Source organism: Hemitrygon akajei, chromosome 1, assembly GCF_048418815.1.
Source record: "Hemitrygon akajei chromosome 1, sHemAka1.3, whole genome shotgun sequence".
NCBI classification, from domain to species: Eukaryota; Metazoa; Chordata; class Chondrichthyes; order Myliobatiformes; family Dasyatidae; genus Hemitrygon; species Hemitrygon akajei.
Window position 1 is genome coordinate 122,080,953 of NC_133124.1, and position 19,450 is coordinate 122,100,402.

At 44.6% G+C, this 19,450-nt stretch overlaps 1 protein-coding gene across 1 annotated transcript in view; it reads right to left on the reverse strand.

Moving 5' to 3' along the window:
* Positions 1-19,450, reverse strand: part of bmp6 (bone morphogenetic protein 6) — a 149,060-nt gene that overhangs the window by 18,337 nt on the left and 111,273 nt on the right. Inside the window, exon 5 of the mRNA XM_073050995.1 lies at positions 16,213-16,289. Within this exon, the coding sequence (XP_072907096.1) occupies positions 16,213-16,289 (77 nt within the window). The remainder of the gene's footprint in view (positions 1-16,212; positions 16,290-19,450) is intronic.

Sequence of the window (19,450 nt, forward strand, 5' to 3'; positions counted from 1 at the left end):
GTAGAGTAGCTTGAAGGGCCGGGAGGACCTATTCCATGCTATAAACCAGGGGCTCCCAACATTTTATATGCCATGGACATCTACCATCAGCAAAGGGTCTGTGGACCCCAGGTTGGAAATCCCTGCTCTAAACAAATAAATAAATACACTATAGCCGCTTCTGCAGTCACGGTTATGATGTGCTAAGCACAGTGACCGAGTAACACACTACAAGGTCACTCTGCTATTGCTGTCTAGCACAGCCCGGTAGATATACATCGACACAATACCCACGGTGTCCTTGCATACAGAATTCCCAGCAGTCACATCCCAAAGAGAAGAAATTCCTCACTTTCTTAATAAAACATAGAACAGTACAGCAGAGGAGGAGGCCCTTCAGTCCCCATTGTTGTGGCAAACTAATTAAACTAGTAATTAAATGTCCATAACTAAACTAATCCCTTCTGCCTTTGAAATATCCATACCCCTCTATGCTCTGCACATTCACATTTACCTAACAAACTCTCAAATGCTTCTATTTGCCCCCACCTGCACCCCTGCCAGTGCATTCCAGGCACGCGACACCCCCGTGGAAAAACTTGCCTGCGCATCTCCTTTGAACGTAACCCCTTTGTCCTCAACTGTATGACCTCTAGCACTTGACATTTCTATCCTGGGAAAAAGAATCTGGCAGCCTACTCTGTCTATACCTCCCATCATCTAATGAGCCTGTCAGGAAATGAATGACCCTATACGCTGATATCAAATCAAGAGCGAGAGAGGAGGCAACTCAAAGGCCCGTGATTGAGATTTAAAAAAGGAGAGTTCATGGGCTTTCAGCATTTTCTGGCAGCCCCCAATCAAATAAAAACTCATTAGCAGGGGCAATTAAAAATAAGGCAGGGACAAGCAGAGCGGCCATTGTGTAAGTGGGCTTTGGCGTGGTAAGTATTTGGTCAGTTTCTTCTTCATTCTTCTTCTATTAGTACATGTGGGAATTCTGGGAGACCTCCAGACTCCTGGATAACCTCTTCTGCACCAGGTGTGCTGAGCTGCAGTCCCTCAGAGAACGTGTTAAGGAACTGGAGCTGCTACCTGCTGACCTTCAGCTCATACGTGAAACTGAAGAAGTGACAGATAGGAGCTACAGGGAGCTGGTCACCCAGCTGAAGGAGGCAGGTACCCAAGTGACCGTCAGCAGATGAAAAGGAAATGGGCAGCCAGTGCAGAATACCCATGTGGCTGTTTCCCTCAATAATAACACTTTGGATGCTGTTGGGGAGGACAACCTACCAGGAGGAAGCCACGGCAATCAGGTCTCTGGCACTCAGGCTCAGAATAGAAGGGGGGAGAAAAGAGATGTAGTAGTGACAGGGGATTCCATAGTCAGAGAAGCCATGCACCCTCATTGTCTGATGTGTTAGAGACACCTGGATGGTATGTTGCCTCCCAGGTGTCACTGTCAGGGACACATCAAATCAGCATTCTAAAGGGAGAGGGTAAACAGCCAGAAGTCTTGGTACTAATGACACAGGTAGGAAAAAGGAGGAGGCCCTAAAGAGAGAATTTAGGGAGCTAGGTAGAAAGCTGATAAGCAGGACCTCCAGGGTAGTAATCTCTGGATTGCTGCCTGTGCCAGATGCTGGTGAAGGTAACAATAGGCTGATTTGGCAGACAAATGCATGGCTGAGGAACTGGGCTGGTGTGGGGGGCAGGGCTTCAGATTTCTAGATCATTGGGATTTCTTCTGGGCAAGGTATGACCTGTACAATAGCTTTTTTGAGCAGCTTGTAGTTAAACCCACTAGGGGATCAGCTATTCTGGATTGGGTGTTGTGTATGGAACCAAACTTGATTAGGGAGCATAAGGTAAAGGAACATTTAGGAGGCAGTGATCATAATGTGATAGAATTCACCCTGCAATTTGAGAGGCCCAAGAAGCTAAAGTCAGATGTATCAGTATTACAGTGGAGTAAAGGGAATGAGAGGAGCTGGCCGAAGTTGATTGGAAGGGCACATTAGCAGGAATGACAGCTGAGCAGCAATGGTCAGATTTCCTGGGAGCAATTCAGAAGGTGCAGGATAGATGCATTCCAAAGAAGAAGACAAAGTATTCTAAAGGGAGGATGAGGGAACTATGATTGACAAGAGAAGTCAAAGCCAACATAAAAGCAAAAGAGAGGGTTTATAATAGAACAAAAATTAGTGGGAAGTTAGAGGAAGTTTTAAAAAATCAACAGAAGGCCACTAAAACAGCCATAAAGAGTGAAAAGGTAAGCAAGCTAAAGAGATTCAAGATGCAAGTACATTTATTATCAAAAAATGCTCAAATTATATAACCTTGAGATTTGCTTGCTCACAGGTGGTGACAGAGCAGGAGACCCAAAAGAACCCAATTTTATGTCAGTGATTTGGATGACAGAATTGATGACTTTGTGGCCAAATTTGCAAATGATACTAAGTTAGGTGGAGGGGCAGGTAGTGTTGAGGAATCAGGAAGACTGCAGAAGGACTTATGGACAGATTAGGAGAATGGGCAAAGAAGTGGCAGATGGAATACAGTGTCAGGAAGCACCGTGCATTTTGGTAGAAGGAATAAAAGCATATACTATTTCTAAATGGGGGAAAAATTAAAAAATCCAAGGTGCAAAGTGACCTGGGACTCCTTGTGAAGGATTCCCTTAACTTGCAGATTGAGTGAGTGGTGAGGGAAGCAAATACAATTGTTATTTTGGGACTCGTGAAGATCAGAGTGGTCGGCTATGTATGGAACCAAAAGAAATGGGGGAGATCTTAAACGGATTTTTTGTGTCTGTATTTACTAAGGAAACTGGCATAGAGTCAATGGAAATGAGGCAAACAAGTTGTGAGGTCAGGGAACCTATACAGATTGAAGAGGAGGAGGTGCTTGCTATCTTGAGGCAAATCAGAGTAGATAAATCCCCAGAACCTGACAGGGTATTCCCTCAGACCTTGAAGGAGACTAGTGTTGAAATTGCAGGGGCCCCTGGCAGATATATTTAAAATGTCTATATCTACGGGTGAGGTGCTGGAGGATTGGAGGATAGCTCATGGTGTTCCGTTGTTTAAAAAAGGCTCAAAAAGTAACCCAGGAAATTATAGGCTGGTAAGTTTGACGTCTGTAGTAGGTAAATTTTTGGAAGGAGTACTAAGGGATAGGATCTACAAGTATTTGGTTGGACCGGGACTTATTAGGGAGAGTCAACACGGCTTTGTGCGTGGTAGATCATGTTTAACAAATCTATTAGAGTTTTTCTGAGGAGGTTACCAGAAAAGTGGATGAAGGAGGTTACGAGGAAAGTGGATGTTGTCTACATGGACTTCAGTAAGACTCTTGACAAGGTCCCGCATGGGAGGTTAGTTAGGAAGATTCAGTCGCTAGGTGAGGTAGTAAATTGGATTAGACATTGACTCAATGGGAGAAGTCAGAGAGTGGTAGTGGAGGATTGCTTCTCTGAGTGGAGGACTGTGAATAGTGGTGTGCGACAGGGATCAGTGCTGGGTCCATTGTTATTTGTCATCTATATCAATGATCTGGATGATAATGTGGTAAATTGGATCAGCAAATTTGCTGATGATACAAAGATTAGAGGTGTAGTGGACAGTGAGAAAGGTTTTCAAAGCTTGCAGAGGAATTTGGACCAGCTGGAAAAATGGGCTGAAAAATGGCAGATGAAGTTTCCTGCAGACAAGTGTGAGGTATTGCACTTTGGAAGGACAAACCAAGGTAGAACATAGACAAGGTAAATGGTAGGGCACTGAGGAGTGCAGTAGAACAGAGGGATCTAGGAATACAGATACAAAATTCCCTAAAAGTGGCGTCACAGGTAGATAGGGCAGTAAAGAGAGCTTTTGGTACATTGGCCTTTATAAATCAAAATATTGAGTATAAGAGTTGGAATGTTATGATGTGCTTGTATAAGGCATTGGTAAGGCTGAATTTGGAGTATTCTGTGCAGTTTTGGTCACCGAATTACAGGAAGGATATTAATAAGGTTGAAAGAGTGCAGAAAAGGTTTTGCCAGGACTTGAGAAACTGAGTTACAGAGAATGGTTGAATAGGTTAGGACTTTATTCCCTGGAGCGTAGAAGAATGATTTGATAGAGGTATATTAAATTTTGATGGGTATAGATAAGAGTGAATGCTTTTTCCACTGAGACTAGGGGAGAAAAAAAAGAGGACATGGGTTAAGGGTGAAGGGGGAAAAGTTTAAAGGGATCATTGGGGGAGGGCTTCTTCACACAGAGAGTGGTAGGAGTGTGGAATGAGCTGCCAGATGAAGTTGTAAATGTGGGCTCACTTTTAACATTTAAGAAAAACTTGGACAGGTACATGGATGAGAGGGGTTTAGAGGGATATGGGCCAGGTGCAGGTCAGTGGGATGAGGTGGAAAAATGGTTCAGCACAGCCAAGAAGGGCCAAAAGGCCTGTTTCTGTGCTGTAATGTTCTATGGTTCTAATATTGGTATTCATTTCGAGAAGACTAGAATATAAAACAAAGATGTAATGCTGAAGCTTTTTAAGGCAGTGGAGAGGCCTAACTTGGGAGTAGTGAGCAGTTTTGGGCCCCTTATCTAAGAAAGCATGTGCTGACATTGGAGAATGTCCAGAGAAGTTTCAGGAGAATGATCCCAGAAATAAAAGGGTGAACATATGAGGAACGTTTGATGGCTCTGGGCCTGTACTCGCTGCAGTTTAGAAGAATGAGGGGGAATCTCATTGAAATCTATCGAATGTTGAAAGGCTGAGATAAAGTGGATGTGGAGAGAATGCTTCCTACGGTGGGAGGGTCTAGGACCGGAAGGCACAACCTCAGAATAGATGGACATGCATTTAGAATGGAGATGAAGAGGAATTTCTATAGCCAAAGGGTGGAGAATCTGTGGAATTCATTGCCACAGGCAACTGTGGAGTGCAGCTTATTGAATGTATTTGACGCAGAGATTGATAGATTCTTGGTAAGTCGGGGTGTGAAAAGTTACAGGGAGAAGGCAGGAGAATGGGGTTAAGAGGGAAATGGATCGGCCATGATGAAATGGCAGAGCAGAATCAATAGGCCAAATGGCCTAATTCTGTTCCAATATCTTATGGTCTTATGTTCCTAGTTCTAGCTTCTCTTCCAGAGCTAATATTTTCACAGCATCTACCCTGCCAAGCACTCGTAGGATTTACAGTACTATGGGCCCAGGCTCTGAGGAGCACATATCTAGGCCAATGTACACGATGGTGTTGTCAAACCTTCAGAACTGTGATTCCATTTAATATCAGAGGTAATTACAGACTCATGAATGCAATGTCAGTGGTAGGGAAGCTGCTGAAAAATTTCTGAAATGATAGGATTAATCCACACTTAGAAAAGCAAGAAATAATAAAAGATATTCAGCATGGTTTCACTTGAGGGGGATCTTGGCTGATCAATGACTGAACTTTTCAATGAGGTATTGCTATGGGCAATATGGTTGCCATGTTTATCTCCAGTGGAGCCTCTAACAAGGTCTCACATGACAGATTGGTCCAACAGATTGCAACCACTAGAATCCAAAGCAAGTTAGTAATATCAAGTGGAGGATGATGTCTCCTGCAACTGAAAACCTGTGACCAGCACTGTACCACGAGCCTTATGCACATTAACGATTTGGATATTAATGTAGTAGATATGATAGGCAAGTTTGTAGATGCCAAACAATGACGTTGCTTTTAATGAGCATATTGGTCATCAGGCAAGGACAACGTAGATCAGTTGGTAAGATGGACATGGACATAATAGATGGAATTTAATCATGGTAGCTGTGAAGGAAATTAATTTGAGTTCATACACAGTGAATGGCAGAACTCTAGGGAGACAGAGGACAGAATGAGCTTGGTATACAAACCCACAGTTCACTTAAAATAGCAGCAGAGGTAGAGAGGATGGCAGAGGCAGCACGTGGAATGCTTGCCTTCATTACTCAGGAAACAGAACTCAAGAGCAGAGAGGTTATAGTATATTGTGTTTGGCCTTAGAGTTGTTATGCCCGCAGCCCCCTCCTTTGTGAGAATTGCAAGAGCACTCTTGGGTTGGGTCGGGGGACCCAGGAAATGAGGGAGAGACGTGCAAGTTGCCTCGTTCCCCGGCGATGTAAAGTCACGAGACATTGGCCATTGTCTCTTGGAGACACGTTTGTGGATTGCGATGCTATGCTACGTGACAGCCCTCGGGCAAAGTGGGCTGGGTGAAGGGGAGAGATTGCATCATCCCCCCAACCTGACTGACATCTACAACCCTGCAAGTCGGGATAAAAGAGGGGCTGTAGGAACAGCCCCCTCAAACGCACCAGAAGAAACGCTAGCGATCCCGTAATAGCGGGAAGCCATTTGAAGGAAGCCACGTGCGTTCGGTTCCCTTGCCTGGGGGCCAGTGGCTGATACTACAGAAAACAACTTTGAACTAACAACGGGGAACCAACTCCCCCGACTCAACGGATTGGCCTCATCAAAAGACCCGGGCAAGTTTAAGACTGTCTCTCTCTAAAACCCAAAGAGCTGCATCTTGAATGAGCATCTTGAATGACATTGACTTTATTTTTCCATCGGACAATATAGTATCCCCTAGACAAACGATAGAGCTATTTCTTATTGATGATTATTATTATACCCGCGCTTTTAGATTGAGTATTGACGACATATTATCTGAATGTTTGTATTAATCTTATTTTTGTGCCCCTTTATAAATAAAGACTTTTAAAAATAGTACCATCAGACTTCAACGGACCTCTCTATCTTTGCTGGTAAGTGACCCAGTTACGGGATACGTAACAGAGTACTATATGGATTTCTGGTCACCACACTGTGTGAAGGACGGGAGATTCACCAGGATATATCCTGGGATAGAATACGTCAGTTACGAGAGAATAGTTTCCTTGGAACTATGGAAGCCGAGGGGAGACTTTATAGAGGTACTCAAAATTATGAGGTGGATAGATATGTCAGATGATAGGAAAATTTTTACCCACAGCAGATGTCTGAAACTAGAGGGCAAGGGTTTAGGGTAAGGCACAGAGGTTTTGAGAAAGAATGTGTTCCCTAGAGGGAGTTTGGATTCTGAGCGTAGTAGATGCAGACAACAGACCAAGGGATCAGGATGGTCAGTATGGACAGGGTGGGTAGAAAGGCCTGCTTCTGTTCTATATGACATTATGACTTGCGCAGCTGACAACAGGGGCCAGTCACTGAACAGGTACCCAAAAATAAAGTCTGGACCGATTCTCCCTTTCCCTCAATTCGAAAGGCACTGAGTAGCAGTTTGGCTTGTCAATGCCAGCAAGTGGCCAGGGTCAGACTGGGCCAGACGTGCTGCCCCGAATTCTCCGACACACATCGTTGGGTCCATGTTCAAAGGTAGAACCTGCCCAGCAACAATAAATATCCTTTAATCACCTGCCAGTATCACAGAGGAGGTGGGATTTATTATCCATCCCTACTTGCTCTGGAATGGAGAAAGTGGACAAACACCATCCATATGCATCAGCTTGGAGTCACGATTCAATTGGCCAAGAACCGCAGGTCTCCTTTCCCAACAGCACCGATGAACCAGCTTTGTTCCTAACGACAATCCTGTATCATCCTACGGTCGCACCACCAAGACTAGCCTCTTATTCCAGATTTAATTAATTGATTTCCCTCAGAGGGCTGGGTGGAACTCAAACACTTACCTTTGGCCCAGGTCTCCAAATGCTAGTTCAGTAATTTAACCACCATGTCGCTGTTCCTAGTAAATACAACAATTCAATGGATCACCCTGGAAGTGGAACTTGAAAGGTTTGTAAATCCACGATCCCTTATTAAGAGTGGAATCCTTGGAACTGACAAGGGTAATACGAGCTGGAAGAGCTGGCAAATCAGGATCTGGAAAGGATTAACATTCTGTACATTGAAGTGAGTGCTCATGTCTCAAGCCCAGCTCCAGAGATTCACGTGCAGAAATCTAGGCTGACCCCAGAGGGAGCACTCCTCTGCCAGAGACTTGTTGGTTGGAGGTGATCTTAACCAGAGCCTTGTCAGTGGATGCAGAAGATCCTGTGGGGTTTCATTTCAAAGGAGAGCCCTCCTCGATATTCTGGCCAAAATATAGCATTCAAGAAAACATCACTGGAACAGATTATCCACTTGTGCCTACAATACTGTCCATGGGAGCTTCCTGAAAACAAACGGTTACTGTGATTGCTATGTTAAAACAAGGCCAATATTTCATTGGCTGCATAGAGCTTCAGGAAGACCCAAGAGCTAATAAGTTGTTTCTTTTCTTCAAGATAGTAACGTTGCTGATTTAAGGGCACAGCACATGACCTACAGCTCCATTTTTAAGCATTCCTTCCCAATCCTTGACCATGCTCCACTCTTCCTTTACACATCGAGCTCCTGGAATGTGATTACACATCTGCAAATGGCCCTCAGTTTCTCTGCTCTTATTCCCCTAACTCACTATCACAGGCAGGAGAGTGGGCACTCCGAGTCACCGCTGAGAATAAATGTGCTCGTCCAATCATCCTTCCCCCGGAAGTCCACAGGCAATTATCAGAAGCAGGAGCAGTGGTTGATTTGCATCTTCTGAAAGGACGGACGAGCCTTTCTAACCCCACCCAGAGAGTATTTGTACTCCCACGCACAAATATCAGGGAATAAAACTGGCAACAAATCTGGGAAAGGTCAGGATCACAAGCCAAATGGTCAACATTGCCATTTTATGATCAATACATTTCAATTGAAACATTAGACCAGAAAGGGAAAGGTTTATGATGCCACTGGGATTTGATTCTTGACTTTGGAGTTGCCTTTTTAATGTAAAACTGCGAGGGCTACTCAAAAGCCAAATTGGAAAATATCCTGACAAACACGCTGGCCCTCGTGAGTCAGGACATTGAGGGGTGATGCTGAGGTTCCACAGAACACTGATGAGGCTGCGCTTGGAGTATTGTCCTCCATTTTGGTTGTTGTAATACAGGAAAGTGGGTTGAAACTGTTTACAAGGGACGGAATTATAGGGAGAGATGGCATAGACGAGGACATTATTCCTTTCAGGAGCAGAGAGGTGATATTAAAGAGGTTTACAAAATCAGGACAGGCGTATATAGGGTGAACGCACTCAGTCTTTTCCTCGGGGTCAGGTAATCAAGAATAAGAGGGCATACATTTAAGGTGAGGGAGAAAAAAGGTTTAATAGCAACCTGAGGGGCATTTTTGTTTTTACACAAAGGGAGGGATGCGTGCGGAATGAGCTGCAAAGAGGAAGTGGGTGAAGCAGGCACAATAACAACTGTTAAAAGACAGTCGGACAGGTACAAGTATCGGAAATGTTCAGCCAAATGCTGACTTGAACCAGATGTGTCAAAGGGCCAGTGAAGCACGAATGAAAATCAAAGCAACCACCTCAAAGCCAGCACCAGACTTGCAAGAACATTGGACCTCTGGCAGAAACCCCCCTGAATTCTGAGCTCTAGAAACTCTCTTGTCCTGGGACTAGGTGTGGAGACTTTTGCTTGAATAGGCTGGCCCAAGTTAATCAGATATTGGACCAGGATATCACTTGATTCGGATGGGTGAGCATCAGATGTTCACTGAGTATCCCAAAGTCACATGGTTTCAATTTTCTGGTGTCTGCACTAAGGGAACTGCCTCAGGGCACAGTGTTACCTAGGGAGGGGATGTAATCATGATAGGAAGCCTGTAGGCCATTAGCAAGGATGACGTAGGGAGTTATCTTAAGGCAGTGATCAACTGGAAGCTGCTTTTAATCAACAGCCCAATTGTTTCTCTTTTTACAGAGCTTTCCAACAACCTGCACTGGCTACTTCCCAACTAAAGCAGGTCTCCATCATCTGGGCAAAATAATCATTAGCAGGCAAATGGCGGATCTAGTGTCCACGTTGGCTTCAACATCTGGATTGTGTTTGTACACCACACTCAGTAAGTCCCATAGCTTTGGAGAGTTCTCAGCCAGAATAGTTTCTCCTGGAAACCACCACCAGTGTTGACATTTACACTCAGGGTCTTTGCTTGAATACAATGCAGCCAAAAGAATTTACACTTCTGACCTTAAAAGAAGATCATGCCAGTAAGATCCTGCTTGCAGAGCTGCCATTTGTCATTGTTTTGTTTTGTAGAAACAACACCCATTTTCTAAGTGTGTGTCCAAGAATAACTTCCTCAGGCCAGTGTAAATGGTAACTACAAATGGAGCAAGTGGACACAATCAGGTTTCAGCAAACCAATTCTCAAGGAGACTCATTACGACGGAGTGGCCCTTCAGCAAGAACATGGCAGGGCAGATTTTAGCTGTGTATTGGGTAGTGTTCACCCCATATCTGACACCACTGAAGCAACCAGTTTCATTTTTAGTTCAGAAATAGAGCACAGTAACAGGCCCATGTGATTAATTAACCCACTAACATGCGTGTCTTTGGAATGTGGAAGGAAACCAGAGCACCCCGAGGAAACCCATGCGGTCACAGGGAGAACGTACACACAGACTGCACTAGAACTGAACCTAGCTTGCTGTGTTGGATATGCTAAGCCCTATGCTTTACTGTGTTTTATCCTCCACTTCTGGAAGGTACAGTTAGGAGTGGAGATCTAGAATTTAAACTCTGGGCTAGAGGAAGTAGGCAGAAATTCAACAATTAGAGGCAATTTGAACAGTGCACGGAGAGGAAAGATACAGAAGCATATGGGCCAAATGCAGGTAAATGGGATCAGTTTGCATAGGCAACTTGGTCAGCAATAGAGTTCAGCTGAAAGGCCCGTTTATGAGCTCTATAAATCTATGATTTAATAATTTATTTCCAAGTCAGGATGGTGTGAGAACTGACAGGGAACCCATGGGTAGTGATGTTCCCATGTGCCTGCTAGTCTCCTCCCTCTAGGTAATAGGGATCGCATGCTCGGGAGCTGTTATCACAGTAGCCCGGGCAAGTAACCACATTGCACTTTGAAGACTATACACACTGAAGAAGTCTTTGCCTTTCAGATGTGGGGAGAATGAACTTTTACGTTGATGGCTGGGGTGGGTTGCCTTGTCCAGATTGTGTCGATCTTGAGAGTTGTTGGCGCTAACTCATCGAAGCAAGTGCTCCTGACTTTTCCCTTGTTGAAGGGCGTTTGGAGGTGAGTCACTTCGGGATGGGATATCCAGCCTTTGGACTTTGGTGTTAAATTAGTGCCTGTGTTTCCAACACTACAAAAGTAAGAGTAACCTCTCTCCTCATTTCTTTGGCAGCTAAGATGCTCCTGAAAGGAGCTATAGAAATCCACATCTTTTTTGTTAACATGAATGAACATGCAATGAAGTCTTCAGTTTTATTCAAGCATTTCATAGTTCTTGAATTTTACCTTTTACTAATAAGATTTAAGGCAGTCAGGGGGTTTGTTTTAGCAACATTTTTGCTCTGCAGTTTGCATCATACAGCTTTTAATTTTGAGGTCAGAAGAGTCTGAAATAGTTCATTAAAAGATGACACTTACTGCTGGACTGCATTAGTATTGGCAGACAATGACATTTTTCAACATACTTGCATCTTCACAGAGTTGGGCCAAGATTAAAAGAAACTGAAGATGCTGGACTTTTAATCACAGGCCTGAAGGTTCTTTTGCTTTACAATGAACGTTTCTATAGTTTCCTTCACATCCCTCATAGAAAATCCCCAAGTTTTATGACATCAGTGCAATATCTCTGAGCTGAAAGCAGCCCAACTGTAATGGAGGAAACTTGGCAGCACACTTGTGCATAGCAAGATCCCGCAAAGAGTAACACAATGACAGCCATATAATCTGAATGATAATGCTAACCGATAAAGGGATATAGAAGATTATGAGATCTCTGACAGTGCTGCTGAGGGGAACAGATGGCACCTCATTAACACCCCACTCGAAAGTCAGCACTACTGACAGGGCAGCATTCACTCAAAATCCAAACCGATGTCCCGTAAGGCTGTGTCCTCACCTCCTTACCATCCTCCCTAAAAACTCAAAACTGTGTGTTAAAGCAGATTTAGCTCTAACTACAAACTAGGGCTGTTTTCTCTGGCTACACACCATATAACCATATAACAATTACAGCACGAAAACAGGCCATCTTGGCCCTTCTAGTCCGTGCCGAACGCTTACTCTCACCTCGTCCCACCTCAGCCCATAACCCTCCATTCCTTTCCTGTCCATTTACCTATCTAATTGTGCTTTAAATGACAAGATGCTGGAGGAACTCAGCAGGCCAGGTAGTATCTATGGAAAAAGTACAGTGGGCCGAGACTTCAGCTGGACTGGAGAAAGACGAGGAATAGATAGTTTTCTCTGGAGTGGCCGAGGCTGAGAGGAGACCCAATAGAAGTACAGTATATTTAAATTCTGAGAGGGACAAATAGTGTAGATAAAGTCCTTCTTCCAGGATTGAAATGTTCAACACTAGAGGGCATGCCTCTAAGGTGAGAGGTGGCGAGTTCAAAGGAGGTGTGCTGGACAAGTTTCTTTTGTGTGTAACATGGGTTCCATGAATGCTCTGCTAAGGGTGGCAGTGAAGGCAAACACAATAGGGGTGTTGAAGAGGTTCTCAGATTAGCCACACGGATGTGCAGAGAATGAAACAGGTGCACAGCAGAGCGATTAGATTAAGCAGGCTTCATTAACGTGGTACAATACCGTGGGTTGAACGGATGGTTCCTGTGCTGTCAACTATGTTCTAGATCCTTCTGCAAGTTCACAGATGACACCAACATGGTGGGCCAGATCCAATGGCAAGATGTAGTATAGGAATAAGTTACGGAGCCTAGTGACAAGGTGTTAGGACAAAACATTTCCCACAAAGACAGCAAGACCAAAGATTGTAGGAAGCAAGGCAGAATAGATTCCCGTTTGTATCAATGGTGCCTGGGTGGAAATAACTCAGAGCTTTTGGTTCCTAAGAATAAACACCCTCAATAGCTTGTCCTGGTCCAACCACATAGATGCAATGGTCAAGACAGACAACAAAGAGCATCCTATCTGGATGCAACACACACGCACACACAGAGCTGAAGCAACCCAGCAGGCCAGCAGCATCTATGGAAAAGAATAAACAATTGACATTTCAGCCTGAGATCCTTCATCAAAACTGGAGAAAAAAGGTGAGAAGTCAGAGCAAGAAGGCAGGAGGAGGGCTGAAATAAAGAGCTGGATAGTTGATTGCTGAAAGAGACAAAGCGCTGGAGAAGGGGAAATTTGATAAGAGAGCACAGAAGGCCATGGGAGAAAGGGAAATGGGAGTAGCACTAGAGGTAGGTGAAGAAAAGGTAAGGAGATGAGGTGAGAGAGGGAAACAGGAATGGAGGAATGGTGAAGGGAGGCAATTACCAGATATTTGAAAAAATTGATGTCCTTATCAACAGGTTGGAGGCTACCTAGATGGAATGCAAGGCGTTGCTCCTCCAACCTGAGTGTAGCCACATCCCAACAGTAGAGGAGGCCATGGACTGACCTGTCGGATTGGGAATGGGAGGTAGAAATGAAATAGGTGCTCAGTGAAGCAGTCTCCCAATCCATGTCAGGTCTCACTGATGTACCGGAGGCCACACTGGGAGCACCGGATACAGTAGATGATCCCAACAGACTCACAGGTGAAGTGTCGCCTCACCTGGAAGGGCTGTTTAGGGTCCTGAATGGTAGTGAGGGAGGAGGTGTAGGGCAGGTGGGGCACTTGTTTCACATGAAAGGTTAAGAGATCAGCGGGGAGGGACAAATCGACGAGGGAGTTGCATAGGGACCGATGTACTTGGTGGTGGGATCCCATTGGAGATGGGGGAAGTTACAGAGAATTATGTGCTGGATGCAAAGGCAGGTGGGGTGGTAGATGAGGCCAAGAGGAACCCTAGCTTTGTTGGGGTGGTGGGAGGATGGGGTGAGAGGAGTGTTGATGGTGGAGGAAGGAAAGCCCCTTTCTTTGAAGGAGGAGGACATCTCATTAGTCCTGGAATGAAAGGCTTCATCCTGAGAGCAGATGCAGCGGAGACAGAGGAACTGAGAGGAGGGGATGGCGTTTTTACAAGTGACAGGGAAAGCTGTAGTCTGGGTAGCTGTGACAGTCTGTGGGTTTATAAAAAATATCAGTAAACAAACTGTTGCCAGAGATAGAGACAGAGAGATTGAGGAAGGGGAGGGAGGTGGTGGGAACATTGGATTTCCAGCATCTGCAGATTTTCTCGTGTTTATGCTATGTGGATACATCACAGTTTGGTATGGCATCTGCTCTGCCTGTGACTAAGAAATTGAAGAGGGCTACGAACACCACAAAACCCAGCCTCCTCTCCACTGTCTCTCTCTACACTTTTTCCTGCGGCCTTGGGAAAGCAGCCAACTTAATGACGAACCCCTCTCACCCCAGACACTGCCTCTCCTTCCACACCCCTCCCCCAACTTCCACTGGGCAAAAATTAAAAAGATGAACCCATGAACACTTTTCTTTCCCATCAGTATTTTTATTATTTATAGTAATTGCATGTACTTGCACTATACTGCTGTCATTACATAACAAGTTTCCCATCACTAAATCAGTGATAACGTGACACTGGAAAGCTTGAAAGCACGCACTGCCAGACTCAAGAACAGCTTTTATCCTGCTGTTGCAACTTCTGAATGAACCTTTTATACAGAAAGAGTATTCTTTATCTCTCAGTTTATCTCATATTAGCCCTTGCACCTTAATTTGTCTACCGGTACTGCACTTTCTGTGTAACATTATATTCCACATTCTGTTATCGCTTTTCCCAGTTTGGTAAATTGGTTCATTATTGTCACATGACCAAGGTAAAGTCTTGCATACCATTCATACAGATTAATTCATTACTACAGTGCCTTGACATAGTACAAGATCAAACAATAACAGGGTCCAGAACAGAGGGTCACATTTACAGAGGAAGTGCAGTGCAGGTAGACAATAAATTGCAAGACCATAATGACATAGATAGTAAGGTCAAGAGTCCAGCTCACCATACCAGGAAACTATCCAATAGTCTGATAACTGTGAGGTAGAAGCTGCCCTTGAACCTGGTGGTATGTGCTTTCCAGAGTCCTGAAGAAGGGTCCTGGCCCAAAATGCCGACTGTTTATTCATTTCCATTCGATGCTGCCTGACCTGCTGAGTTCCTCCAGTATTTTGTGTGTGTTGCTTTGTATCTTCCACCCAATGAAAGGGGGGAGAAGTGTGAATGTTCAGGATGTATGGAGTCTTTGGTTATGTTGGCTGCTTTACTGAGACAGCGAGAAATACAGGCAGAGTCCATGGAGTGGAGGCCGGTTCCTGTGATGTGCTGGGCTGTGTCTACAACTCTCTGCAGTCGCCATACCAATCTGTGATGCATCTGCATAGGATACGGTCAGTGGTGCATCGCTATAAATTAGTTGCTTTCAAAGAGGACATGCAAAATTGCTTTAGCCTGTAGGAAGTAGAAGCAATGGTGAGGTTTCTTGGCCGTCACACCTACTTGATTGTTTCAGGACACACTATTTACTCACTCCTAGGAAACTGAAGCTCTTGCCCTCTCAAAGTCAGCACCATTGATGTAAACAGGCTTATGTGCACACTCCTCCTGAAGTCAATGACCAGCTCTTTCATTTTATTCCCATTGAGGGCAAGGTTGCTGCCGTAACACCATGTCACTAGGCTCTCTTGCTTCTTCCTGTACTCCGATTCCTCATGAGATATGACCCATTACATCTGTAAACTTGTAGATGGAGTATGTAGCCATGCAGTGGTGAGTGTATATGCAGAAGGGGCAGAGGACACTATCTTGTGGGCTGCCAGTGATGAGAATAATCATTGTGGAAGTGACTTACTGACCGACTACGATCTGTTTGTCAAGAAATCAAGAATGTCGCTGTGTTTCGATGCATATGTGATAAATAAATGGATCTGAATGTGGATCCAGATGTGAAGGGAGGTGTTGAGTCCCAAGTCTTGGAGTTTGGCGATGAGTTTTGCTTGGAATTATAGTTTTGAAGGCAGAGCTTTAGTCAATTAACAATAGCCTAACATAGGCAATGGCACACAAGATTCTCCTGCTCATGCCTTTGTCGTGGGATACAGAACCTCTGACACAGATGGGAAAGTGGTATCAACCGAGTGACGGCAGGCATTCAAGATGGGCCTCCAGCTAAGCATTATTTCATTCCCATCCCAAGCACCTTATTAAAGTAGAAGTCTGTTTTTTTTACCTGCCATCCTAGGTCCCGAAAGCTGACATACAGTTCATGCTTCTTGCAAGCCTGTCGTTGGTCACTGGTATTGTACTCTGTTAGAAGGAATAAAATTACATTTCAGAATAAACTTACGTAGGGGAAGCACAGATATGGGAAAAACATCAGATACTTTTATTGCTAATAAAGTGAGAAAGGTTTTCACAGCACCCAACCTCAATTGAATTTTAATTTGTTCAGTGATATGTAAGAAAATATTCAAGCTATTAATGACTCTGTGAAGAAGAACGGTACCAGGGTTTCATTCTACCACTCCTTCTAGACACCTTGCTTATCCTGTAGTCACTGTGCAGTTTGATATAGTGTGCGGGATGAACCGTCTCCATTCCACTTAATATCCCTTCTCTTTGGCTTCACATCAAAAGCGGAGTCAAATCTTTCCTGACCTTTTCCTGTAGCTCAGAATCCTGGTGTTATGATTTAATTTGGTGGTCTTTTTAGGACTAGGGAGGTTTCCCTTGCAATGTTTCGACGGGATACGGTCAACACAACATCTACCTCAGCCTCTTTCTCCAAAACTATTCATTTTATTGGGGACACACAAGACTGCAGATGTTGGAATCTGAAGCAACACAAAAATTGTTGGAAGGACTCAGCAAGTCAAGCCAGTCCAGGTGAAGACTCTCGACCTGAAATGTTGACTACCAATTCCCCTAACCAATGCTGCCTGGCCCACCAATTTCCTCCACCCCTCTGTCCCCTTTTCTCTCTCCTCCTGATCTAACCAGTCCTTCATACACACAACCCCAGATCCCCTTCAACCTGTCTCTTGCTCTACTCATTTTTCATGCAAAATGCAAAACCAGGCATGAATATCACCAGTCAACACCCCTCTCTATTTATCAGATATTTTGTGAAATTCCCTTGGAATTCTCTAACCATCTCCTTCCAGCCCATTCCACCTACTGAGTGGAATTAACCAACTTACATCAAGGCCCTTATTGGGAATCGTTTCAATAAGGGCCCCATCCTCCATTCTCATGTCACTGATCACCACCTCAGTTCTATTTACACGATTAAAGGAATTGTTTATTATAGGAAATGAATGTACATATTAGAAGCAATAGGAAGCCTCTTAGCCCTGCTCCACCACTTAATAAGATCACAGCTGACCTGATTGTAAGTCTACTTGCATTCCCACCCATGGCAAACTTTTACCCTATTGCTTCTCGAGCTGTGCATTAACTTTGGCCATGAAAATATTCAAAGACTTTGAGGCCACTGCAAAACACACAAAATAGACAATAGACAATAGGTGCCGAAGTAGACCATTCGGCCCTTCGAACCTGCACCACCATTTTGAGATCACGGCTGATCAATTCCTATCAATACCCAGTTCCTGCCTTGTCCCCATATCCCTTGATTCCCTTATCCATAAGATACCTATCTAGCTCCTTCTTGAAAGCATCCAGAGAATTGGCCTCCACTACCTTCCCAGGCAGTGCATTCCAGACCCCCACAACTCTCTGGGAGAAGAACTCTGTCCTAAATGACCTACCCCTTATTCTCAAACCATGCCCTCTGGTACTGGACTCTCCCAGCATCTGGAACATATTTCCTGCCTCTATCTTGTCCAATCCCTTAATAATCTTATATGTTTCAATCAGATCCCCTCTCAATCTCCTTAATTCCAGCATGTACAAGCCCAGTCTCTCTAACCTCTCTGCGTAAGACAGTCCAGACATCCCAGGAATTAACTTCGTGAATCTACGCTGCACTTCCTCTACAGCCAGGATGTCCTTCCTTAACCGTGGAGACCAAAACTGTACACAATACTCCAGATGTGGTCTCACCAGGGCTCTGTACAAATGCAAGAGGATTTCCTTGCTCTTGTACTCAATTCCCTTTGTAATAAAGGCCAACATTCCATTAGCCTTCTTCACTGCCTGCTGCACTTGCTCATTCACCTTCAGTGACTGATGAACAAGGACTCCGAGATCTCTTTGTATTACTCCCTTACCCAACTCTATACCGTTCAGATAATAATCTGCCTTCCTGTTCTTACTCCCAAAGTGGATAACCTCACACTTATTCACATTAAACGCCATCTGCCAAGTATCTGCCCACTCACCCAGCCTATCCAAGTCACCCTGAATTCTCTTAACATCCTCATCACATGTCACACTGCCACCCAGCTTAGTATCATCAGCAAATTTGCTGATGTTATTTTCTGTGCAAATCGTTAACGTAAATGGTAAACAGCTGTGGTCCCAATACCGAGCCCTGTGGCACCCCACTAGTCACCACCTGCTGGAGGATCTCAGCAAGTCAGGCAACATCGATGGAGGGGAATAAACAATTGATTTTTCGGGCCAAGGCCCTTCATCAGGACTGGAAAGGAAGGGGCCATAAGGCAGAATAAGAATAGTATCTGGTAAGATGTTGGCGCATTCAAATGCAGTGGCATCTTGGGGAGCAACCAAAGGTGCATTTTTCTTTTTAAAATGAGTTTTTTTATGATCTAAGGACACCAATAAAAACAGAGGCCAGGGACAGGTATACTTGAGCTTTACTGTTTGGTTGGGTGAGAAGACTTTGTGATGTTTCCAGAACACTGGCCTCTTGTACTTTTCCTCCTCCCAGTTCCACCAGGAGATCTTCATCTTAGTGCATCTAGGACAGCTTGCTACCAACTTTGACTGCTAAGCCTATGAACGAATCAAACCTGAGACACGTTGCCATCCTACCAGCCCAGAGCGAACAGTGTCAACTGTGGCAAATTCTCTGCCACTGGGAATAGGTAGTGTGATCTAACCAGTCCTCCATACACACATCCTGGACCCCCTTCATCCTGTTTCTTTCCCCTGCTCATCCCACTCCATCTACCATCACACTCACACACACACACACACACACACACACACACACACACACACACACACACACACACACACACACACACACACACACACACACACTCACTCCTTTCACTGGGTCCCCTCCCCAATTGTTCCCATCTGCCCTCATTACCTCCCTTCCTTGATTCCATGCTCCACCTTCCTCTCCCATCTAGTTCCAATTATCAGAAGAACTTTGCTGTTTCCACTCCATCACCTCCCAGTTTCTGTCACTATTTCCACTTTTGCCACCTCCATCTGCCCACCACCCCTCCTCAGTGGATCCATCTATCACTTGCCAGCTTTTGCTGCGTACCTTCATCTCACCTTCTTATACTGCCTACCTCCCTTCTAACTTC